This window comes from Armigeres subalbatus, chromosome 1 (assembly GCF_024139115.2).
Source record: "Armigeres subalbatus isolate Guangzhou_Male chromosome 1, GZ_Asu_2, whole genome shotgun sequence".
NCBI classification, from domain to species: Eukaryota; Metazoa; Arthropoda; class Insecta; order Diptera; family Culicidae; genus Armigeres; species Armigeres subalbatus.
Window position 1 is genome coordinate 232,741,652 of NC_085139.1, and position 26,801 is coordinate 232,768,452.

At 41.1% G+C, this 26,801-nt stretch overlaps 1 protein-coding gene across 9 annotated transcripts in view; it reads left to right on the plus strand.

Moving 5' to 3' along the window:
• LOC134205861 (neuroglian) overlaps positions 1-26,801 on the plus strand; it is a 160,754-nt gene that overhangs the window by 77,584 nt on the left and 56,369 nt on the right. For all 9 annotated transcript variants that reach the window (XR_009978211.1, XR_009978214.1, XR_009978215.1 and 6 more), the window contains exons 3-4: positions 5,390-5,634; positions 21,079-21,205. Coding sequence is in view for 1 of the 9 variants with exons in the window: in XM_062681520.1 (XP_062537504.1) it covers positions 5,550-5,634; positions 21,079-21,205 (212 nt within the window). In the remaining 8 variants the exon portion in view is untranslated. The remainder of the gene's footprint in view (positions 1-5,389; positions 5,635-21,078; positions 21,206-26,801) is intronic.

Sequence of the window (26,801 nt, forward strand, 5' to 3'; positions counted from 1 at the left end):
TTAAAGCCTTTTAAATTTAATAAACCTCAATTGAATCATACGTATTTTCTTCGTAATAATCTTCTAAGTATTTAATTCGAATAAAAAATACCAATTATTCATTTTCTGCCGCTCAACACTTATTTGTGCTAATTGCGGTATATTATTAGTGAAATTCGGATCGTAAATGTGGCCTCTCCTCAATCCTAAAGTGACCAGACGTCTCGTATTATGCGGGACAGTCCCAGACAGTGAATTTGAGAGACTTTGAAAACCGTAGAAAATCCCAGAATCCTAAAAACATTTAAAACCTTAAGGGTCTAGAGAATGTGGGAAAATTGAAAATTAGTTTGATACACGAAATTAAGGATATGCCAATATATTCTGAAGAATTTAGGTCATGACTATTCCAGGATCTGAACATCGGTATATCAGAAAATGTGTAAAATCTGTAGTTAGATCTGTAAAGATAAAAAAATCTGTAAAATCAATCAGAAAAACGCCTGAAGTACTTAAGAATTGAAAAAAAAAACAGCTTCACCGTCTATTCAATGGTTTTCCAGACTGAACACTTACGTAAGATGAAGGACAATGGACAATACTCAATAGACCAGTGAAAAATGTTTTGCTTATCGAAAAATTTCCACGACTGAAGTAGGAATCAAACCCTCAGCTCATAATACACAATATACATACACATACTATACCATACGCTCAGATGACCGGCGCTGCAAACCGCACGACCACGAGTTCAAGTTTGCAAAACATTTCTCGCTTAACTTTTCAAAGGGACCGAAAGCGAAAGCGACATACAGTCGAAAGGGACATTCCGCCGTACTGGTAACTTGGTTGAAAAAGTTGTTTTCCCCAACAGGTCATTTGGCTGAAAAATTCCGTTTGGGCGAAATGGTCGTTTGGCTGGGAAACAGGTTTGATCGAATGGATCATTTGACCGAAAACGCCATTTGGTAGAAATGGTCGTTTAGCAGAAAGAGCCATTTGGCCCGAAAATGCCCTTTCTGCGAAACAACAATTCCGACCACACGGTATTTTCTGCCAAATGACCTATTCGGCTTAACGCGGCGGAGTAAAGCCATTTTTACACCGGCGACGGTGGCGTCACGCCGTAAGCAATGGCGGCGTGAGGAATTTTGAGCTGAGAAAAAAATTCACTCAGCAGGGCAGATCATACTTTTAATGAATCTTAGGGGGTTTTGTAAAAAAGATATTTTAGTTACCAGATAAAGATTGTCGCTTCGGTTCCCTTTGTTCTGCTGTCATGTGTGTGTACCTAACTGTCAAATCGTATGTATTTTTCCTTCATTGACATTTAGATCACCTATCCTCGCCAGCAAAAGATGTTCCGGACAGCGACAATCTTTATCTGGTAACTAAAATATCTTTTGTTTTGTACAATCCTAATGGCTATAGATTATATCTCCACAGCGACATTGCCGCATCACAGCACATACATAATTTCATAGGAAAGTACGTGGCTTTTCTAAAGAGATGTTCGAAGAAATTCCTGAAGGAATTTCCTACTCAATTCTTGAAGGAATAATCGAAAGGTAACCTAAAAAGATTTCGGAACAGGATTTTTAAATGAATTTCTGAAGAAATATCCGAAGGAATTCCGAAAAAAATTACGAAAGAATTTTTAATGGATTTTCCAAACAAATAGCTATTGGAATTTACATAGAAATTCCTATATGTCTCCAGGAATTTCTTTGAAAGTCTGGACAGTACTAAAACAAATTCTTTTTTGGCTCTAGAATCAAGACTACATGCCAAGAAAAACTTCTAAAATAGCGAGATTTCGGATATTCGGATATTATCAAAAATTCCTTGGCAATTTACTGCAGGAGTTCCTTCGAAAGTTTCTACAGATTTTTTTTCGTCAATACTATAAATAATTCCCAAAGAAATACATTCAGCAATAAATTCGGTAAGTCTTCAAGAAACTCATTCTAGTATACCTTCAGAAATTCCGCCAGGAATTCGATTTGCAATTTCTCCAGGAATTTCTTCAAAAAACCTCCACAAATGAAACCAGGTTTTTTTTTTAATTTTCCTCAGGAATTGCTTTGGAACTTTCTAACTTCTATGCTTCGGATTATTCTGGAAATTCGTTCAAAAATTATTCTAAGATTAATTCTGACAATTCCATCAGGAATTCCTTCAGAAATTCTTTTTGGAATAGTTTAAAAAATTCCTTCCCATGTAGATGGGTACACTTCCCCACAGTTGTAATAGATTTGACGCGCCCTCTTTCAAAAAAGCCATACCTCGAAAAGCTCAACAAGGATTGCGAATCAATTTATTATGTAGCCTGTTAAAAGGAGATTCTCTCTATCCCACGGGTTTGGCGTAAGTTTCTCTGCTTACAGGTCCGCCACCTCTGTTTTTGCCCTCCAGACTGCAGTGCATTGAAAGCAGAATGGTAATTAAGTTCAACTGTACTATTGGGTGGAGCCGTATGCAGATCAAGACTCAAGCCAGGATGGTGGATAACTTCATACATACTTTTAAAAATTTGTACAAATTTGTACGAATTCCTAGAGTAATTTCCAAAGAAACTCCTGAAGAAATTACCGACATTCTTGAATTTCCTCCAAGAATTCCTTCGGAATTTTCTCCATAAATTACTATGGAGATAAATCCATAAATTCCTCAAGACTCTAAGAATTTTCTTCAGGTATTCCTTCAGAACTTCATCCGGGATTTCCTTCAGAAATTATTTCAAGAAAAGCCAAAAAAATCTTTGGGAACGGTTTGTCAAAATAAATCAAAACCACTTTTTTAGAACAATTCTGGAAATTAGTACTAGGAGGCGTGAAGGAAATGTTCTATTTGATGGGTCACGTGCTGCAGCTCCAGAAGCCAAGTTACCATTTTTGCATTCGCATATCACGAGGCTAACATAATGAAACTCCATGCCCAGGGGAGTTAAAAAATCCTTTAAAAAGATGATGAACCACCCAATGCGACCAGAATGAGGTTATTCCGGGTAAAAATGACAGAGATAAAAGCAAACAAATCTGCTAATGGTATAAAAGCTATTTAATTAATGCCTGATATGTTGCCTTGGTTCGTTATATGCAAACGCATTGCATACCGTGATTTTTGTATCGTCGGCGTATGTCAATAAGTATCGGCGGTTAATTCAGCCGAACAATACTCTCGGCCGAATGTTCATTTCGGCCAAATGGCCCTTTCTACCAAACGACTATTTCGGCCAATTGGGTTATTCGGGTAACCGATTTTTTAGACCAAATAACATTTTCGGATAAATAACTGTTGGTTAGATGGGCTTCGGCAATCAATCGATATGTTCAGTAGAACAACTTTTGGTTTTGTGGCCTTCGGTCAAATGGCTTTCTGCTTGAAGTTTTCTTAGTTTTTGGCATTTCTCACGAATATCATGGACCCCCGATCATTTGAATGGTACCTCATTCATAACAATGGGATTTATTTAAATTTGAACCTCTTGTTACTCTAGAGGCATCAGAAAAAAATGGTGGCTGCTCTTTACATTGGCAACGATAGTTGTGTCTGCTGGACTTCAGAGTGTTTCTGCTTGATATGATAAATGGTATGCTGCTGATTGTTGGTAGTCGTATCCTAAACGGAATCTTACCCGAAACCTTGATCAAATCGAAGATGATAAGATCGAACTGGTAGCTTCGATTGAAGGTAAGATCTGCCAGTTCCCGGTGGAATGTTCTCAAAAGAGGTAGAATGCGAGTCAATGGCGGCCTTCGGCCAAACAAGCAGGTTAACTTGTGTTGAGCTTTCGTAGACACGAAAGCGGTGTAGCTGGTGGAACAAAACGAAGACATCCTAGAAATTTAGTCATAGATCTAACTGGCTGGATGAAATTGGGAGTTTGTTTTCGGGCAAAAAAGGTCTTGCGCAATTGAATAGTAGTTATAGGTGGGCGTGGCGACGACATTGCTTTTTAATTGATCAAAAGCAGGAATTTACTTTAAAGTGAAACGATTCAAAATCTACACGTTCCTTGAGATGAGCGCCAAGAGCGGTCTCGTCCAATGTTTCGAGTTCATTTTGAACGGCGTTGAGATCCTTTCAGATATCATTGCCTTGCATTTTGATTTACTTTTTAACTTTACTGTATTAATGCAAGAGATCGTTCAGTTTTTTTATATATTGGACGATTGGAAATATTTTTTTCTCTTGCTTTTCAAATGGTGTTGTTCGAATCGGTTCGCCTGCCGAGGAGTGCTGAATGTTGATGGGCACCGTCAAAACTTCCGTGCAATATTTTTGCTCAGGGGTATCGAATCGACTCACGATATTTGTGCCCAGTGGTGTTGATTATAACAAAAAGAATAGCGTATCGCATTTGCTGCATTTTTTTTCGTAAAAATTATAAGCTAAATTGACCCATTTTTTCTCTTTATATAATTTATTTTAGGGAACGCATTTAAAAATTCGCGTTGATCCACCCTATTGCTGATGCATAAAACAACAAGACACGGAAGGTCGTACGTCATGTTTTGAGCATCTGTTTATTGAACAGAAATATTGTTGTGGTCCCCCTGTACGGTCAGGGTTCATAAAATAGAGTTTCTGGTTAGACGAAAGAAATCGGTGGCGGAGACATTTGGTCATGTACGGATTCCTTGGGATCATTCAAAGTTCTGTTCGCTGTTCAATCATCGCTTTGCATAACGGTCAGTGGTGATGTGTGGGGGACATTTGAATTCCGACAATTCAAAAGGGATTTCGGCAACATACAAATAGTTCTGTGAGTCTGATGATCTCATTATAGTCGTGTTTTCGGGCAAACATACATTGTGGACGGCCCCCGGGATGATGTCATATTCTTCGCGCTACGAAGAAAACTGCAACTTTCGGCTTTGAATGGAACGGCCCGCAGAATTGAATGTCTCGCAAACAAACACATTAACTCTTAAATGCGACTCAATGAGGTACTCCATTGAACATCCGGACAATTTCTACTCTACGCTCTCCTCGACGATGCGACGGCCAGAACCAGTTAACGAGATTTGCATAACAGGCAAGCTTTGAGTGTGTTTCAGTAGTCAGTAATGGGATGTCTTGTTGGCTCTCGTTCAACTCAATCTCATCCGTCGTCGTCGTTGTCGTCTTCGCCGCAAGTCAAGTTCATTGCTGCGTTGTTGTTCACTTAAACCACTTCCCCCACATAACACATCTGTTTTGCACTGTGCTTGATATCTGGCGTGGTTCTGAGGTAAGGCGCTGTGTGGTGATTACCCGCGAGATGCCAACCATCAGTGCACGAAACGAACTGATATCGCTCTCCTCTATTGATGATAATCCAAACAATGCCAATTTATTTTTATACCAACTGATGTTGCTGTCGTTACTGATTCCTTTTTTTCTCGCTTTATCGTTCTATTTTCAGCGTGACGATCGGAGCCGCAGTCGACGTTTAGGCCGCCAAGCAGCGGTGTTGGAATAAGGACCTTGGGGGGCTTTTTCGACAGGGGGAGGAAGTTAAGTGTTTGGGCAAGTGTGTAATAGCGAGTTAGGTGATAATCAGTGCCAGTGGTGAAGTTCGAATCATGTGGACATTCGGTAGTAGGGACGGCGGGTTCGTCCTGCTACTGGTGGTAGCTGCCATCAATGTGATCGCCGTGCAGAGTTTGAGTAAGTATTCGAAATGAATTAATAATTGTGATTTTATTTTGGCTGTGGTGATTCATCTAGCGAACGAATATTAGAATTCACGATGAAGTTTTTTGGCATAACTCTATAAGGCACAAAGCAAACTATTGTGGTTGAAAAAAATGGAATTCAAGCGTACTCGCGCAATGGCGGTGCTAACATCAAAGACCGAATATGGATGCCATTAGCATTTGACGGTAGATTTGAAACTGATATCCTTAAATCACAATAATTCGAGAACGAGTGATGAAATCGAATATTAGAAACCGCATAAATGGTGCTACTTTAAAATAGCATTCAATCGTAATTGTTATTGACAGACGCCATACGAAATCGAATGTGTAATGTCAATATCAAAATTTGTATGAAATGTTATTTTGGATTAAATCGATGGATTGCTAGACTAAACGTTGATAGCTGAGAGTGAGCGGCTATTAAACTTCCCATGTTTTCATAGTTGACGTAACAACCATCTCTCGCATGCATTTGAGTAAATTTGAGGGCAACATTGTATATGTAAATCATGCCAGCTCGATAACTCTTAAATGACGGTTGCAACATGTATCGTATCGATGTTACAATGGATTGGAGCATGTTAAAAAAAATCCTTAGTAAATCAAATGCTCTAAATGGCTTTTACGTTAGTATAACCTGAAGTGTTTTTTCTCCTGACGACGCCGTAGTATTCGTCAAAGGTCATAGCGTTATTGCCGACTTCGTCTAGTCGAGTCAAGAACGTCTTACTGTAGAGGTCGAAATACGTATATGTTGAAGATATAATCAAGAGGTGGAATTAAATGATGAATTTTGGGTGGGTGTTCCTTCCTATAGTTGTGGTAGTAGGTCAACAGTGTCAATATATGTCAATATATGAACCAGGTGGAAACAGCATTGATTAGCTTCAAGAGCTTGTAAATATTTACAAAATATCTCATCTAATTTTCGCCTGTGTCCCAATTGTTGATGTAGTGTTTCTATAGTTGCAAGTCTCGTAATATATAACACAGTACGATTCGCAACTATGTGAAGGAACCAAAAATAAACTGTATCTATTGGAATAGTGTAGGTACCAATAATTATTTTAGGGCGGGATACATGGACTACATAGATGGAAAAAGCTTTCGAATACATATCCAAGGTAAGCGACATGAGCTTTTGAATAATTCTGCGCAAATTAAAAATTACCGAGGGCGTGGGTTCGAGTCCCATCGAAGGGAAAGTGGTTACCTCCAATACATTTTTCAAATCAAAATCTTACAAATAAAGTACATTTTCACATCTGAGTTTTCAGTACACTGTAAATTAAAAGAGCTTTGGTATAGTTCGTCGAATGACATTTCGTTGAATTACGGTTAGTCCAATGACGTTTGGTCGAATGGACATTTAGTCGAATAGACATTTACTCAGAAGGACATTTAATTGAAAGGATATTCAGTCGAATGTTGAAGTGAATTTTAGCATAAGTTGGTAATAGGTAATTTAGTAAAATGGATAATTCGGCACCAACAAATTCCAATTAACAAAATGTCCCAAAGCCGACTACGATGAAATATTGGTATAATTGGTTTTTGAGCTTGTGCCAAACAATACAATAGAGCCATCGGTACCTAATATTTAGTTATTTTTGTATGATATCAATTCTAGACCAACATTTGAAAAGGGCGTAACAGTCAAAATGTATTCCTTCTGATTCTTCGTCCACATATGGAGCTATAGATGTGGGCGAAGAATCAGAAGGAATACATTTTGGCTGTTACGCCCTTTTCAAATGTTGGTCTAGAATTTGTCTATACACCATCAAGGTTTCCAGAAGCTTTCGCTTACTCAGGCAAAATATCCTCATTGGATTCCGTATTCGTTTCTTTCGCTGCTAATTGAACTTCGTCATGTCCACTGAATTCCTCCAATTAGTTCATCCATGTATCTTGATAATTTAATCACTTTTAACTAAAAATCTATTGACTCTTCGGCACCAACATTTCAAATGGGTGAAACTGCTTTTGTAAACAAAATTCGCTGGTGGGCTAATTTGTACCCCTCATGCAATCCAGCGCCATTGAATGGAAGAAGAGTCGCTGTTTCCAACAGTGATTTTGGACCGCGTGGGAGGGCTTCCGTTGGAATTCCTGAAGGAACATCCGGAAAAAAATCATGAAGGAACAACCGGAAGAATAGCTTAAGAGACTTCTAGAGGAATTTCTGAAGGAACTTCCAGATGAATTGCTGAAGGAATTTCCGAAGGAAGTCTTGAAAGAACTTCTGGAGAAATTATTCTTTGGTCAATAATAGAGCAATAATTATTTGACTTTTTTAGGCACCGCAAATAAATCATTTAGTCTTAGTTATTATTGACTAAAGTTTCTTCCTTTCAAATGACCTTTCGACGAAATGTACTAAGATTATTCATTCCAAAATCTGCATTCGACCAAATATCCTACGACTCTGGTGAACTAAAATACATTTTCGACCAAATGTCCATTCGATGTAACGTCCTTTTGACCAAATGTCATTCGACAAAATGGTATAAATTCAATTAATAGTGAAGGAACGTGCTTAGATAACTTGCTAATCATGGAATTAGAATTGAAGGAGTGCATTATGGTCCACGGCGGGAAAAAAAGGAGAGGAGAAAAAAAAAATCATTTTGGAGATGATATTCTAGGAACAAAGTGACCTCAGCAAAGTTAAAGCTTATTTAGAAGTTTGTTACAATAGGGTGGTCCCACTCCATTTTGAGATAATTTTTTACGGTGTTACCCAGTAAATTTGATAGATACCATTTTTTTCGTGATTAATAATGGAGAAATGACAAAACAAGTTGAAAAAATTTGTAAGAAAATTATGTTGAGCTTTTCCGTGGTCTTCACTTGTCATAAGACGAGTTTGTACCTGCCAAATTTAATCGACTCGTCGAGTCGAGTCAAGTACGAGACACTGAAGACGACCTTACTGTTGAGGTCGAAATACGTATCTGTCAAGGTACAATCAAGCGGTGGAATTAAATGGGAAAGTACAAACTCGTCTTTTTTTTTTTCCTCGTTTGTCGGGTGAAGATCACTGCGTCCAGATTTTAGGACTATTGTGATATACCCTTTTGCTGTGAAATACGCAAGTTATCTCAGTAACATGTTTGTCACTGAGATACCTTGGTATCGACTGAACTCAAGACCATCTATTATTGATGAATAGAGATCCTGAGTTACAGTATGTGACTCACCCATTCTGGCGAGACTAGCTTTATGAAGCCAACCACGTCCTTGGGGATAAGATCCATATGTCAGCAGGCCCTAAAAGGGCTTGCTGAGAACTTTGAACCTACGTTGGGTGAGTGCACTGCAATAGCAGAGGATGTGTTCTGATGTTTCTCTCTCCTCGTCACAGAAGCGGAAATTTGAGGTTTGGATTGCTCCGATCTTTTGTAGATGGTATCTGCAGGGGCAGTGTCCAGTTATTAGACCGGTGTAGATGTTGAGATCCCTTTGTTGAGACCTAATAGTTGTTGGGTTTTCTTGGGTTAATCGTTACGAGCCTTTTGGATTGGCTCGTATGGGGAAGTGCATTCCAGTTTGATGTGATTTGACTGACCATATATTTGTTCAGTTCCATTTTTACAGAGCAGTCTGAGATCCCGCAGAAGGGCTCAGGGCCAATGAACCTTTCATTAGATCCATTCCTGGCTAGCTCATCAGCAATCTCGTTTCCCTCTAGACCCGTATGTCCTGGGATCCAATATAGGTAGACTCGATTGCGTATGGATAAGTTTTTCAAAGCCAGAATGCATTCCCACACTAGCTTTGAGATTCAAGTGTAGTTATTAAGCGACTTAAGTGCCGCTTGGCTGTCAGAGAAAATACATATTTTTGCAAATCTATACTTTCTCCTCAGGCATAATAACACGCATTCTAATATTGCATATATTTCCGCCTGAAATACTGTGGGCCACTGTCCTAAGTGGACAGAAATTTTTGTTGTAGGGCCATAGATTCCGGATCCTGTCAGATTATTCATTTTCGAACCATCTGTGAAGAAATTTATAGAGCCTGTTGGAACGCTGGGTCCACCTCCTTCCCACTCCTGGCGGGAAGGAATGAACACATCGTAAGGTAAGTCATAATTGACTACCGTTTCCATCCAGTCACTACAAATTCCTATTGCGGGATTTATGGCAAATTCATTTAATATGCTTAGGTGACCCGTAAGGTCTCCCGATAGCAGTGTTTTTGTTCTCTTTAACCTTAGAGCACTTTTTTCCGCTTCCAGCTTTATGAATTGATCTAACCGGGGCAGGTGAAGCATTGCGTCTAGGGCCAAAGTGGGTGTACTACGAACTGCACCAGTGATGGCTATGCAAGCGGTGCGTTGGATTTTGTTGAGCTTAGCCCTTGCAGCAGCCTCATTAGTTTTAGGCCACCAGACAAGGGAAGCGTAAGTTGTCCTGGGACGGACAATGGTTTTATATATCCACATGATCATACTTGGTTTTAGGCCCCATCTTTTACCAAGGGTTTTTGAACAAACCCAAAGTGTATTGAGACCTTTCTGCACAACTGATTGGAGATGAGAGTTCCAATTAAGCTTTGCGTCGAGTATGACACCTAGATATTTTACTTCACTTGAATAAACTAATTGTGTTTGATTCAAGAAAAGGGGTTTCAGTTGTACCTCGTCTTACGACAAATGAAGTTGAAAAATATTTTTTGCGATCCAAACTATCATTGACTCCAGAATTTGCGATCTATAATTACCATACTTGCTTTTTTCGTCACTCCTAGCATGGATATGTATTGAACCATGTCCAGAACATATTCCTGAAAATTAAGAGACATGTTCAGATGGTGTTGGGATATCCTGGGTCATCCAAACAGTCCTTGAGCTCAGAACTTGCGATCTACAACTATGACATTAGCTTTTTCTTCACTCCAAGTCTTGATATGTATTCAACTATGTCCATAACATATTCCTAAAGATCAAGAGACATGTTCAGATGGTTTTGGAATATCCTGGGTCATCCAAACCGTCCTTGAGTTCAGAACATGCGATCTACAGCTACGACACTAGCTTTTTTCGACGCTCCAAGCTTGGATATGTATTAAACTATATCCATAACATATTCCTGAAGATCAAGAAACATGGTCAGATGGCTTTGGGATATCCTGGGTCATCCAAATCGTCGTTGAGTCCAGAACTTGCGATCTACAACCACAGCAGTAGATTTCCCAGGTAACCGTAAGCGTTTGAAAAACTGTTTATCGTGACTATAGCGCTGTCACAGTGCAAACATGCTTCATATTGGCTCTATAATAGCTTTATATTTGCCGAAAAAGCGAAATATAGTGCTAATGGTTACTTGGGTTTCCCGTCACTCAAAGCTTCAATATATTTAACTGTAGGGGTGGTGAGGGTAAATTGGGCACCCGAAAAACTGCTGCTGATTATCAAGTGGCTATGAAGAATTTGTATTGTTCAATGCAGGTGTGTTGAAGCTTATTTTATTGGTTAACAAAGCCCGTCGTGATAAAAAAATTGAAAAAATATTTAAATATGTTATTTTGATCATTTAAAATTAGTCCAAAATAGTTCAATTTTGTTTTGGGCGGGGTAAAATGATCAGGCGGTGGGGTAAAGTGAACAATATTGTAAATAAAGCAAATAACTCGATTAAAATATTTTGAACTAAATACATATTTTTAATAATATTCAAAATGTTCCCTGACAGGTATAAACCCTTCGTTTTATCAGAGACAAACAGACGTACCGGGCTTGGTTATTATTAAAGGGCGGGATTTTTTTAATATTCAATTCACCATTGCTCAGTGAAATATTACAAGGTTCTTTTGGTTTTGGCATGGTTGGGCAGGAAATTCATTTAGTTTTAAAAAACGGGTGAAAAATCATGCAGGAGAAATTCTGCATTATTTTAGGGCAACTCAAAAATGCTAGATTTTGTGCGCCTATATTATTCAAATGGATGGAATGTTGGTCCTTATTATACTCTTTTACAGAAACTAGAGCTTTTTTGATTGATATATGTATATCACAGATCGGATGACAAACATCTGAGATATGGATGTTTGGATGTGAACGAGGTGCGTTGTATGGAAATATTCGCTCAGGAATGTAGAAGTTTTACGAAAATGTGTATGTGTAGCGCAAATCCCCCTTTTCTTCACCCCCTGATTGATGATCCCACTGTCAACGAAACCGATTAAGGTTGAAAATTGAGCTAGTTTGTCTCCATTTCTCTGTCAGAACATTGCTCACTTTACCCCCAGGCGACATAACCAATTTACCCCAAAACATGTAGTTTTCAAATAACACCTAAACTAAGAAAAACAATTAAAAAAACTAACTTCTATCAACCAGTTCCGCTTCATAACAAGCAAAATGAACGATGTGAACGATATTTTGGTTTAGAACTACTAACTCAGAGTTATCATGGCTTAAATGCAACAGTGCCGAAATTACATCAAACTAGCATTTTGCGAAAGCGCGCAGAATTTTGCTAAAATCTAGCTGCAAAATAGATATTTCATGATTTGAAATAGCTCGGAGAGCATGAAATGCTTAATTTATGGTGTAGCATGGAAAATAATACGAGAAATCCATAAACAGGGGATAAACAAGCCGTTACCCACTTTACCCCCGCTACCCCTAATAATCACATGCATATAGCAACTTCGAGAAAGTATTGTTTGGCAACTGTAGATTTGTAGTCATGAATAAAAGTATAGTTTGGATGAGCCAGAATATCCCAAACTATCTTATGGTGTCTGTATTTCAAGGAAAAGCAATAGATATAGTTGAATACGTATTAAAAGTTTGAGTAGTGAAAAAACCACTGCTACAACTGTTGATCAAGAATAGTTTGGATAACCCAGAACATCTAAACTATTTGGCGATGTATGTTATACTTCTGGGGGATGTAATGGGTGCGGTTGATGACGAATCAAAATGATGTGTAACGAAAAAAGCTACTGTCAACAACTGAAGAACTCAATGACAGTTTGGATTACTCAGACTATCCCAGAACGGCGGTATTTTTAATCTTCCAATAGATGGGATGAATAGGCTTGAACATATTTCGAGATATTGTGTGACAAGAAACGCTACTTTGAAAGCTTATGATCGTAGGTTCTGTGCTAAAAGACAGTTTAGATAACCTAGAAAATTCCAAAACTGCCTTCCGGTGTCTGATGACCTTCCAGGAGATGTAATACTCATGGTTGAATACATACAGAAAATTTATGTAACGGAAAAAGCTTTTTAGTAGCAATAGATATGAAGACCCGAACTCAAGATAAGTTTTGGTGGTTAACAGTATATCCAAACAATCAGCAGGTGTATTCATGTCATTTATTTAGTCTACATCTAAACAGATAACACTGAATCAACAATTTGACGCCACAATACACGGTTCGAGGCCGCATCTCTCCATCCTCGGATACGCCCCACGCTCGCCAAGTCGTTCTGCACCTGGTCTGCCCATCTCGCTCGCTGCGCTCCACGACGTCTCGTACCTGCCGGATCGAAAGCGAACACCAGGGTTGCTGTCCGGCATTCTTGCAACATGCCCTGCCCATCGTACCCTTCCGGCTTTAGCTACCTTCTAGATACTGGGTTCGCCGTAGAGCTGGGCGAGCTCATGGTTCATTCTTCGCCGCCACACACCGTCTTCTTGCACACCGCCAAAGATGGTCCTAAGCACCCGTCTCTCGAATACTCCGAGTGCTTGCAAGTCCTCCTCGAGCATTGTCCATATTTCATGTCCGTGGAGGACAACCGGTCTTATTAGCGTCTTGTACATGACACATTTGGTGCAGTGGCGAATCGTTTTTGACCGCAGTTTCTTCGGGAGCCCGTAGTAGGCCCGACTTCCACAGATGATGCGCCTTCGTATTTCACGACTGACATTGTTATCGGCCGTTAGCAAGGATCCGAGGTAGATGAATTCCTCGACCACCTCGAAGGTATCCCCGTCTATCGTAACACTGCTTCCCAGGCGGGCCCTGTCGCGCTCTGTTTCGCCCACAAGCATGTACTTCGTCTTTGAGGCATTCGCCACCAGTCCAACTTTTGTTGCTTCACGTTTCAGGCGGGTGTACAGTTCTGCCACCTTTGCAAATGTTCGGCCGACAATGTTTATGTCATCCGCGAAACAAATAAATTGACTGGATCTGTTGAAAATCGTACCCCGGCTGTTACACCCAGCTCTCCGCATGACACTTTCTAGCGCAATGTTGAACAACAGGCACGAAAGTCCATCACCTTGTCTTAGTCCCCGGCGCGATTCGAACGAACTGGAGTGTTCGCCCGAAATCTTCACATAGTTTTGCACACCATCCACCGTTGCTTTGATCAGTCTGGTAAGCTTCCCAGGAAAGCTGTTCTCGTCCATAATTTTCCATAGCTCTAAGCGGTCTATACTGTTGTATGCCGCCTTGAAATCAACGAACAGATGATGCGTTGGGACCTGGTATTCACGGCATTTTTGAAGGATTTGCCGTACAGTAAAGATCTGGTCCGTTGTCGAGTGGCCGTCAACGAAGCCGGCTTGATAACTTCCCACGAACTCATTCACTAATGGTGACAGACGACGGAAGATGATCTGGGATATCACTTTGTAGGCGGCATTAAGGATGGTGATCGCTCGAAAGTTCTCACACTCCAGCTTGTCGCCTTTCTTATAGATGGGGCATATAACCCCTTCCTTCCACTTCTCCGGTAGCTGTTCAGTTTCCCAGATTCTGACTATCAATTTGTGCAGACAAGTGGCTAGCTTTTCCGGGCCCATCTTGATGAGCTCAGCTCCGATACCATCCTTACCAGCTGCTTTATTGGTCTTTAGCTGTAGGATGGCATCCTTAACTTCCCTCAAGGTCTGCAATACAGCACGGTTGAGTGTGTGGGAAGAATAATTTAAAAAGGAATACTCGCCTCTAGGGTTCCCACCGTCCTCAGCATAACGCATTAAACAGGTGTCTGATTGATGTCCACCGTTCTGAAGGATGGTCGTCGAGCGTTTTTTGATTGGTCCATAAATTCCCTGAAGACCAGTCCGTCCAGCCAACTCGATGCTAGCAACTCCTGTTCTTTCAGTGACGGTTCAAGACCAACTTTGAATGAAACGAACGACATGTTCGAGTCATCCTTTCCTTTAGGAACTAAGCGAATCACATCATACGGAGATTGCAAATCCAGGTATATTTGTCTTGATTGACGGAGTTAATCAATTGGTCTGAACTTCGGAACGATTTGAAGTATCAAGGTCACATTAGTTGAACATATCAAAATATCAACTAATAAATAAAGGCACAAAAGCCTGTTTGTTTAGGATGGTTTGATGTCGACAGTAAATTAGTCTTGTTGTCGGAGTACATCCATTGAACTCCAGGATTATTTGAAAGTAGTCTGTCGTGGATAATCCAGGTTATCTAGGAGTCTAGGAGTAATCCTACTTTTGATGATCCTACACTCCGTGTTGTCCGGAGCAAAACCGAATGTTATGTCTTGTTCTTTTTTTATGCCGTCGACTAGCACCAACTGCAAGGAAGTTCGTGGGGCAGTACCAGGCGGGTTTTATGGGCGAACGCTCCACCACGGACCAGGTGTTCGCCATTCGCCAAGTACTGCAGAAATGCCGCGAATACAACGTGCCCACACATCATCTATTCATCGACTTTAAAGCCGCATATGATACAATCGATCGGGACCAGCTATGGCAGCTAATGCACGAACACGGTTTTCCGGATAAACTGACACGGTTGATCAAAGCGACGATGGATCGGGTGATGTGCGTAGTTCGAGTTTCAGGGGCATTCTCGAGTCCCTTCGAAACCCGCAGAGGGTTACGGCAAGGTGATGGTCTTTCGTGTTTGCTATTCAACATCGCTTTGGAAAGTAATACGAAGAGCAGGGATTAACACGAGTGGTACAATTTTCAATAAGTCCGTCCAGCTATTTGGTTTCGCCGACGACATAGATATTATGGCACGTAACTTTGAGAAGATGGAGGAAGCCTACATCAGACTGAATAGGGAAGCTAAGCGGATCGGACTAGTCATCAACACGTCGAAGACGAAGTACATGATAGGAAGAGGTTCAAGAGAAGACAATGTGAGCCACCCACCACGAGTTTGCATCGGTGGTGACGAAATCGAGGTGGTAGAAGAATTTGTGTACTTGGGCTCACTGGTGACCGCCGATAACAATACCAGCAGAGAAATTCGGAGGCGCATAGTGGCTGGAAATCGTACGTACTTTGGACTCCGTAAGACGCTCCGATCGAATAGAGTTCGCCGCCGTACCAAACTGACAATCTACAAAACGCTCATTAGACCTGTAGTCCTCTACGGACACGAGACCTGGACGATGCTCGTGGAGGACCAACGCGCACTTGGAGTTTTCGAAAGGAAAGTGCTGCGTACCATCTATGGTGGGGTGCAGATGGCGGACGGTACGTGGAGGAGGCGAATGAACCACGAATTGCATCAGCTGTTGGGAGAACCATCCATCGTTCACACCGCGAAAATCGGAAGACTGCGGTGGGCCGGGCACGTAGCCAGAATGTCGGACAGTAATCCGGTGAAAATGGTTCTCGACAACGATCCGACGGGAACAAGAAGGCGAGGTGCACAGCGGGCAAGGTGGATCGATCAGGTGGAGGACGATTTGCGGACCCTCCGCAGACTGCGTGGTTGGCGAAGTGCAGCCACGGACCGAGCTGAATGGAGAAGACTTTTATGTGCAGCACACTGCAGGCCACTCCGGCCTTAGTCTGATAATAAATAAATAAAAAGGCTAACACGATGATACTTGTATGCCCAGGGAAGTCGAGACAATTTCCAATCCGAAAATTGTCTAGACCGGCACCGGGAATCGAACCCAGCCACCCTCAGCATGGTCTTGCTTTGTAGCCGCGCATCTTACCGCACGGCTAAGGAGGGCCCCACTATTTACTCTAAGTAATTTGAAAATCATGGAATTAGAATTGAAGGAGTTGATGGAACAATGGCCGCTGGTATTGACGAAGCTAGCTTTTTAGTTTCGCATTATTTTCGGGGTCTCCAGTAGCCTTGCGAGCAAAAGCGTAGGGTTGCCAATCCGGAGATGGCGAGTTAGATTCTCGGCCCGGTATAGGATGTTTTCGGGTTGGAAACTTTCTCGACACCTTGGACATAGTATATCCATTGTATTAGCCACACAAAATACGTACTCATGCAATGGCGTGCATAGAAAAGCTTTCAACTAATAACTGAGGAAATGCTAATAGAATACCAAGTTGAAAAGAAGGCCAAGTTTCAGTTGGAATGTAGAACCATTGAATGAAGGAGAAGAAGATTATTTTCCATGCTACACAATTACCTCATTTCACCGTATTCTGTAAATTTCACCGAAATCTCAACAGCAGAACTGTTCGGTAATTTATTTTACAATTTTTTTTGTAATTTTTTCCATTGCTAAACTGTCAAAATCACCGAAAATCAGTTATATTATTGTCTATGCGGGTCATCGCTGGAACGTCGCTGGACCGTCGCGTCGCTCAACCGGCGAGCGCTTTCCAGTTTGGTGCTGTGGCGACGCGTTGAATTTGCCTGCGTCGCTGGAGCACTTACTGGAAAGGGTCGCCAGCGACCAGCGACGTTTCAGTCGAGCGACATAGTTGAGACAAGTTCATACATGTTCTTGATTTTATCTGCATCGACAATATTTACCGAACAGTTCTGCTGTTGAGATTTCGGTAAAATTTTACCGAATTCGGCGATTTATTTTAAGTGTGTACACCATGATTTAAGCATTCCATGCTCTCCGAGCAATTTTAAATCATGAAATAACTTTTTAACAGAAAGATTTTAGTCAAAGTCTGCGCGCTTTCCCAAAATGCAAGTTTAATGTAATTTCGTCTCTGTGGCATTTAAGCCACGGAAACTCTAAGTTAGTAGCTCCGAGTCAAAATATCGTTTACATAATTTATTTTGCTTATTATGAATCTGTACTGTAAAATAGTTTTTTAATTTTTTTCTGAGTTTAGGTCTGATTTGAAAAACGTATAGGGTAGATGTACCATATTTCGCCACTGTGTTAATGTTATATATCGCCACCTTAGTAAAACAAATAGTTTTTTTTAACGCTGTAGTGCAATATTTTACAAACAATCATACAGCTCTAGTAAACATGCAAACGTAAACTAAAAATGTTATTATTATAAATCTACGATTACTGACGAAAAATGAATTTGTTCGTTTGAAGAACAGGCCAAAATAAATAAAAGCCAGAAAAAACTGATCAAACCTTCAAAATTATGACCAATATGCGTACACAATCATAAGAACTATTCAGAAATGCGATTACTAACGGTTTTATATAAATGAGTTCATGTTTTTGTCCTAATTTGGTTAAATAAAAGGTGGCGCAATTTAGCAAATCAAATTTGGTGATTTCAATCGTCATTATTAAATCAGATTTGCTAGGTAAGGACCAGTTTTACATAATAATCCCGACACCTCCACAATAAAGTCGACTCTCTACATCTCGATGTTCTATAACTCGATATCTCTCCCTATGTCGATGGTTTCCTTGGTTCCTTCAATCTACATACATTTGGGCATTCTACATCTCGATAACCTCCCTATCTCTCTATCTCGATATGTTCTGATCATATTTTGCTCTGGATTCACTCTCCTTATGTCGATATGTTCAAATTTTTAGGCTACTAGACCATCTTTAGATAATAACAAACACATCAACAAGAAGAAATGACTTTTGTTTTGTTGTCGTTTTTCATAACAACTTTATTTTTTGGATCTAGTACCCATTTCAATTTTTATTCCATTCCTCGATCTCTCCCTATCTCGATGGTCCCTTCAATATCGAGATGTGGAGAGGTGACTGTAATTCGATTTTGTTTTGCATTTTGCGATAATTCGCGGGATAAACGTACACTTAGTGTGGCAAAATTGAGTGCTTCTACCCTTACTATATGGGGGTAAATTGGTCATGTTACCGGGGGGTAAAGTGAGCAATGTACTGAATTTGCTACCGAACTATGCCAAAACCAAAGGAACCAGTTAATATTTCACAGAGTAATGGTCAATTGAATATTTAAAAAATCCGCCGAATCATTTTGCCCGAGTCCGGGACGTCTTCTTGTCCGTGATAAACCGAAGAGTTATAGTACCTATCAGATAACATTTTGAATATTATTATCAGTCCTATTCTTCCAGTTTTCCGTTTAATATGCACAAAAGTCTCTTCCACTGTTCTGCGATCTTCACCAATGATGTCGATGTCATCCGCAACACCAAGGAGCATGTAAGACTTGTTGATGATGGTTCCGTTTCTTTGCACACTAGATTTTCGAATTGCACCTTCCAGATCTATGTTGAATAGCAGATTAGAGAATGCATCACCCTGCTTCAATCCATCTAACGTCAAAAACGAGTCGGATGTCTCACTAGATGTTCAGACGCTTTATTCGGATCCATCTAGCGTCGCGCGAATCAGCCCAAAAAGCTTTGCCGGAAAGCCACGTTCTTGCATTATATGCCACAGTTCGTTCCGTTTCACTGAGTCGTACGCTGTCTTGAAATTCGCAAACAGATGTTTAGTGGTCCGTTGTTGATCGTTCTTCTCAAAAACCGCTCATCAAATCTCTGCCCTTCCTTGTAGATAGGACATATGAGGTCATCAAGCCAGCTCTACGGCATTTCATTTCAATCACTTGGTGGATTGTTTCGTTTAGCCGGTCTCTCCCAATTTCGGTCCCAGCGGCCTTACCATTCTTCAGCTCTCGAACAGCCTTACTCACTTCGTCTTTCGTTGGTGGCTCCACTGAATCATCCTCAATCCTGATTCTGTTTGTGCCCTCTCTACCCGAAAGTGCTCCCCTTCCGCCGTGCAGCCACCCTTGCTCGGTCTGTCAACATATTTCCAGAGCTGACATTGATCATGGCTTGTGCCGCTGCGCTTTTCTTGCGCATGTTGTTGATCGTTTTGTAGATGTGCGTCGTTTCTGGCAAAGCTTCCATCTGCCTCCGAAATGTCACGCCGTGTTTCTGGAAAAGCTTATGTCTGCCTCCGAAATGTCGACCCTGTCAACACAAAATCTTATGATGCTAAAGTGGAGGCGATATACGTATATGTTATAAGGGGAAGTACCTATACTGCCTCCACTTAAGCATGTTATACGGCATAATATTGTGTTGACTGGGGAACCCGGTGAAAATGACCCTTGATAGCGTCTGATGGACCAGACTGAAGACAATTTGCGACCCCTTCGTAGACAGCGTTTTTGGTGACGCTTTGTACAACACAGGCCGCTTCGATCTTAGTTTTAAAAAAATGAATAAATGAGTATTAGTGGGACTCGGAGTCAGAATGTCGGAAAACAAGTCGTTGATAATGCTTCTCGATAGTGATCCGGCTTGTGTAAAAGAGATGGATTTTGTTTTATTTTCGAATCGAAATTCGACTCCACCGTAATGAATTAATTCAGAGAATCAAATAGACTAAGTTAACAGTTGTTGGTTAATTATGGTTTTTGGGCAACAGAGGATAAAGAATCAGGTTGTATCTGACAAAAAATTTCAAATTGATGTAGACCAAGATGAAGTTTATCCTCGTTAAGTGTAATTCGTAGCTACACCATCATTCAAGCTAAACAAGAATAAAATAATTTGCAACTGCATCAATCATATGTTGAACACCATTAGATGCAATGTTTTAAAAGAGTTTTTAAAGCATTTATGCATAGTCAGTTTTTTTTAAGAATTTTTTTCTGATAAACTTATTTTAATTTATATATTTGATTCAAGGTAGCTGATCAAGAGTATGATTCATCTTCAAATCAATCGTTCCTGTGGCCGAATTTTGAAATATTTTGTGCGGGGAAACACTGTGTTTTTCTAAAAGATTGTCTAGCCGTAAATGAATAGCATGCAATTAATTGAACAATATTTTTCACGAGGCATGTTATTATTTTGGGAGGAGAATATAAATACCACGTTTAATATTTGTAGTAACTCCGCAACAAGCTTACCATCGCAATCCATTTTCCGTTGCATTCTAAAATACTTGAATCGTTGATATGATGGATAAAACATATTTGAAAGTTTGTTGTATTTCATTGCAAATATTCAGTACAACATGGCCTGGCCATGGAGAGCGTAACCAACTTGTATCAAAGCACTGAATCAGACGTTTGTAGCCAATTTGTAGCGAGTTTAATCTCTGCATTAACTCATAATTTATACATGGCAGCATCTGCATTGCGACGCAGTCATCAATCAAAGCACTACCGGTTATTGACGTAAGCAAAATTCCGACAATCCAATATTCAACTCGCCATCTCCTCCAGTCAGCCTTCCGATATTGACCGGTATGCAAGTCTCACACCGACACTAATGCTACATCATCGCTTGTTTGTTTCAGTCCACTCACCGCCCCGCATCATCAAACAGCCGCCAACGGACGAGATGCTGTTCCAGGTGGCACAGCCAGGTGAAAACGACAAGCCCTTCGTCATCGAGTGCGAAGCCGAAGGCGAACCATCACCGAAGTAAGTACCGACAAGCTTATCAATAATTTCCTATATAGGAAGAATCCTTCCAGTCCAGCAAATGCCCAGCACTGCTGGTTCAGTATGAACTCTCCAAGTGTCGAGGCTGGTGATAATTGAATCTCAAATTCTTAGCTTGCCTGGGGGCGGTAGACGTACACTTCTTCACATTAAAACCGGCTCCGGTCTGGTTGGGTGTGAGTGTCAATTGAATTTGGATCCCGGTGGCTTTTCACGGATCATGGCACCTCGCTGCCCGGCAGAAGGAGTAAGGGTATGATCGAAATTTAATTTAATTAAAATGGGATTGCTGCAACCCACAAACGGCGCGTCGTTGTTGATCTTGTTAAAAGATGATGCTGCAGCAGCAGCATTAGCGTTAACAACAACGGTCCGTATGGCAGCAACGATGGCGACGTTGTTGTTTACAATTTTACGCATTTTGCACTCCGGGAATCGCATTTTGCTTTGATGGGAGGGGAATGGAATAGATTCAGGGGCTGGGAGGGTTTTATGAGGGATTATGAATTGTTCAAATTGTGGTTGACGTTGGTCGGGCGTGGGGCGAGGTCTCCTGGGAGTATTATGATTCTACGTAAAAGGAGCTGTTATTATGAGGGAGATTTTGGAAAAGAAACTTGTTGGTGAATGGTGGTTGCATTATTTTGGGGGATCGCATGCAAATCACCTCCTAATGGACATGTCGTACAACACCATCAGTTCGTGGGGGTGAAACGATAAAATCGATTTGTTCCCGATGTCGGAGGATTATAGCACATTTGGTTAAAAATAGTTCACTCAATAGCATGAATCCAATTTTGTACTGTGGTTCGAGTACTTCCATCATCATTGTGATCAGCACGATGCGAAGTGGGAAGGCACCGACCGACTGACTGCGGCTTGCGGCAAATCGATGTTCACTGGCTGGCTGGCTGGCTGGCTGGCTGTCTGTCTGTCTCCGATGAGAACACAAAAGTGCCTTTGGCAGCCGGCGTCGGCAAAACAATCGAAATGGAAATGGGAAAACAACGGAAAAACATGACCGTCGACCAACCGTCTGACTGCATTTTTTCTCGCTAGATTTGCATGGTTCGAATTGGAAATTGGTCCAAGCTGGGTAGTTTGGTACGGCTTAGGCAGATTTTCACTCGTCACCACTAGCAACCGACATCATCATTATTGTCAATAAAGGATTGCAGCGGGATGGAAATCGGAGCAATCCAACTATGAGTGTGGATGATTACGGTTGTTATCAGTAATTGCCGCATTGGAGAGTTTTCTGCACCACTGCTCGAAGGCGAGCAAAGCACTGCACAACGGTCACGTACAAAACTTGTTAGCGATGAAAAGCCAACCAACAAGATCCCAACCATGAAGCATTGGGACAGCTATACTATAGGCTAAAGACGAACAAAAGTTTTACGAAAAGTTTAAATTTTTAAACACTAAATTATCTCACAGTTCAGTGTGAGGGGACTCAGAGGGGCACCTGAATAGTGATGCGGCATACAACGGAAGAGCAATGGTGACCAATCTTGAACCATTCCAAAAAATTCGAAAGATTAGAAAATACAAAGTCCCTTGGATTGACCGCAATACTTAAAATGCTTAAAGTTAAAGAACATTTGTGAAGTTAGCTTTGTTTTGAGAAGAAATTCATATATCCTATCTTTTCCCATAAGAAGCATAACATGCCTCGTGGAAAACTATTTTCCATTATATCCGCTTCTGCATTGCAATCCAATAGTTCCAACGGTCGGAGCAGACGGGTCTGTATTTTTCTATTTTTTTTTCCAACATACTCCCAGAAGGACAAGTTTACTCAAAGCAGATTGGTTTCCGGGGAAAAATAGTTGCGCTATGGTGCCAGCACTCTGCCGATGGTACCCAACCACACCAGTAGCTATGGGGTCTACGGATCCGCACTGAGTGTATGGGATGTGCCCAGACGAATGCAGGAATGACTAATATCTGCTTCGACGATTGAAGGGGGCGAAACGTTTGCCAACGCTGAATCACTATAAATTGCAAACATTGCTTTGGGTTCTGTTTCTGGCTGGTGAGTGATGTAATGTGCATTTCGATCATGGTTCGGTTTGAATGAGTAGATTTTCTGATTTTGCTTCGAGGAAATAACTATAAGATTATAAAATGAAACCATTTATGTTTCTACCATGATCAGCACTACAAGTGGAAGTATACAACAAATAATACTTGCAGCTATGCCCTTTTATGTTCACCTAATGTGAGCAGCGATCCTTAATATGTGTTTTGCTTTCGCTACATCCTCATCACAAAATTAAAGCCTAATCCATTTCTAACGACGGTGACAGGTTTCCTTTCAGGTAAACTATGCTTTCCGTTTTCCCAAAAAGCCAATAAAAGCACCCAACTTGGCCATTTTCGAGCTAAAACCTCCACTAAATTATTGAAACCCGGTCCGAAAGTAATCGCCGGTCGAAACTTATGTTAGAAATTTCAGGAAACACTGAAGAGTGTGCCGGCCGACGAAAGGTTGACCTACTTTCCGCGCTATTACACGGAACATACTGACAAACGATTTGCGAAGTAAAAGTTTACAACGAAATCCTAAAGCAATTATGATAATTTATTTACGCTGGAAACCCGGCCGGTAAGGATTTCACTCGTGCAAAAGGATCGATTCTTTCTGTTGCTGCCGTACACGGCGGACCGCGATGCTATCGCGAAAGGTGGCATTCGCTGCTATATTTCTTCGTACATCTTGATAAAGTGCCCCATTTGAAAGGCCATATTGCTGATCATAAAAATTGTTTCCAATGCGCTATTTAGGAGCTCATGGGTTAACGATGTCAATGGAATGCCAATTCGTCCCATTATATGTACGTACGTACAGGTTTCGTTCGATAGACGCTTACCGGTTCGAACTCACCATCACTCGGTAATAATTGAATATAAATTGAATGACACAGTTCGGCTCGCAAGTATTAAAGTGGAAGAAACCAGTCCGAGCAAAAGGGTCTCCACACCGTGGCATATGACATCACACTGCTCGGTGTGGTGCGGTAGAATCAACCAACCTGACACAGTCTCGGTGCGGATTCAAATATGTAGAGGTACAAGATCAGAGAAGAAGCGGAAACCTTGGGGGCCATATGTTGTTGGTTGGTTGGGTGACATCACACTTCATCGCGTCATCGCGCAGAACAGAAACCATTTCCGATCTTAGTGTGATGAAGCTTGAGATTTTTCTGACCGGTTACATCACGCGTAAGTCTGTCAAGTTGCTCTAAACATTTGGAATTGATTTTGGAGAATGTCGATGATGGTTATGGAAAAATCTAGAAAAGGTGTTCGGCTCCACAAATGGAACACAATAGAATGGGAACGGATTTGGTTTGTGGGACAAACGCACAGGTGTTCCTCACTCGGAATGGCCAGGAGAACTTTTCATTGGAATACTAATTACTGCTTGAAACGTGTAACATGTAATGGGTTTAACTGTCATAAGACGAGTTTAGCACATTTCCATTTATATCCACCACTTCGTATTACTTTTACAAATACGTATTTCGACCTCAACTGTAAGGTCGTCTTCAGTGTCTTGTACTTGACTTGACAAGACATGACATTCCACTAAAAAAGAGCTAAATAAATTTCTTGAAAACAAGACGGTAATATCAATTCCGTTTAAAACTTTCATGTTTGCAATTTCTGGTTTTGCTGGTCCTGTGCAAACCTCCTTTCTCATCGGAGGGCCGTTTAGCGTCCCATATATCACCAGGACTTGGGCTTCGATGGATCGATTAAGCGGAAGGCGATTTGCAGACCCTTCGCAGACTGCGTGGCTGGTGACGTGCAGCCATGGACACAGGTCATTTCGGCTTTAGTCTGAATAAATATTTAATAATTGCATACATATTTCTGTTAGTTGTGTTGTGTTGTGTGCTTTATATTAGTGTTGAAAATAGTTTCTGGTTTGTTCATTCAACATTGTTTTTACTCTTTCGAGTACAATACATTTTTAACCTTTTTAAATTGTTGTAAGTGTATATGAACTGTGCTGGTAAATGTTACCCGGCAAACTTTGTTTCGCCAAAAATTGATCAATTTTCTGATACAATTAGTTGCGTACACAATTTATCTAGTTAACAAACTGATTCTTCAGAATGATTTCTATTTTTTTTTGCAGTTTTGTAATAACATTTTTGCTATTAATTAAGTACCTACCTGGATACCTGGTTGGCTACAGCGTCGATACACCTATGGCTAGGGTATTGTGGAGCTCCATAATCGTCGGTCTTGGGCGATGTTTCTCCAGTTTCCCCGAACGTTCAGGGTCCCCAGGTCTGATTGCACCGCGTGCAGCCAGCGTGTTCGTGGCCTTCCACGAAGTCGCCGGCCCCTATCTGATTCTCTGTTGAATATTGTTTTCGCTATTCTTTCTTCCGACATTCGCACTAAGTGACCAGCCCACTGAAGTCTGCCGTATTTTATACGATTCACAATATTTTCTTCTTTGTATACTTGATACAGCTCATGATTCATGCGTCTGCGCCACACACCATTTTCTAGTTTCCTTCCGAGTATTGTACGCAGCACTTTTCGCTCGAAAACCCCGAAAAGCTCTCCGATCGGCCTCTTTTAGGGTCCATGCTTCATGTCCATAAAGGGCCACCGGTAGAATCAATGTTTTGTATCGAGCAAATTTCTTTTCCGTCTGCATGTTGCGGGACCTAAGCTGGTTACGTAATCCGTAAAAGACTATTCGCATCAGCAATACATCTTTTCACTTCACGGGAAACGTGATTGTCACATGTCACAAACGTTCCAAGGTAAACAAATTCTTCAACAACTTCAAACACATCCCCATCAAGCACTAACTCAGCACCAACAACACTAGGTCTTTCTCTTTCTCTACCTGCGATCATGTACTTTGTCTTAGTAGAGTTAAGGTTTGAGCCTATCTTCGCCGTCTCCCTCTCCAGTGGAACAAAAGCTTCCACTACTGCTCTGCGATCGATTCCAATGAGGTCGATGTCGTCCGCAAAGCCCTGGAGCATATGGGACCGTATGATGATAGTTCTGTTCCTCTGCACACCAGATCTTCTAATAGCGCCCTCGAGTGCATCACCCTGCTTCAATCCGTCTAAGGTCACAAACGAGGTTGACACTTCGTCCAATCCAAGTACTTGATCGAGCCATCCAGGGTTGCACGTATCAGTCTAATCAGTTTTGCTGGAAAACCATGTTCGGACATTATCTGCCACAGCTTATTTATTTTCACTGAAACATACTCTGCTTTGAAATCAATGAACAGATGGTGAGTCTGCAAGTTGCACTACCGGAATTTATCAAGGATCATCCGCAGGCTAAACATCTGATCCGTCGTTGATCGGCCCTGACGAAAACCTGCCAGGCATTCGCCGACAAAGGACTCCTCAAGCGGTCTCAGTCTGTTAATTGACACGATTTTGTACGCCGAGTTCAGAAGGGTGATGCCTATGTAATTGGCACATTCTAGTCTGTGCCCTTTCTTACAGATTGGGCATACGAGGCCATCCAACCAGCCAGCAGGCAGTTCTTCATCCTCTCATATTTTCTGGATAACGTGATG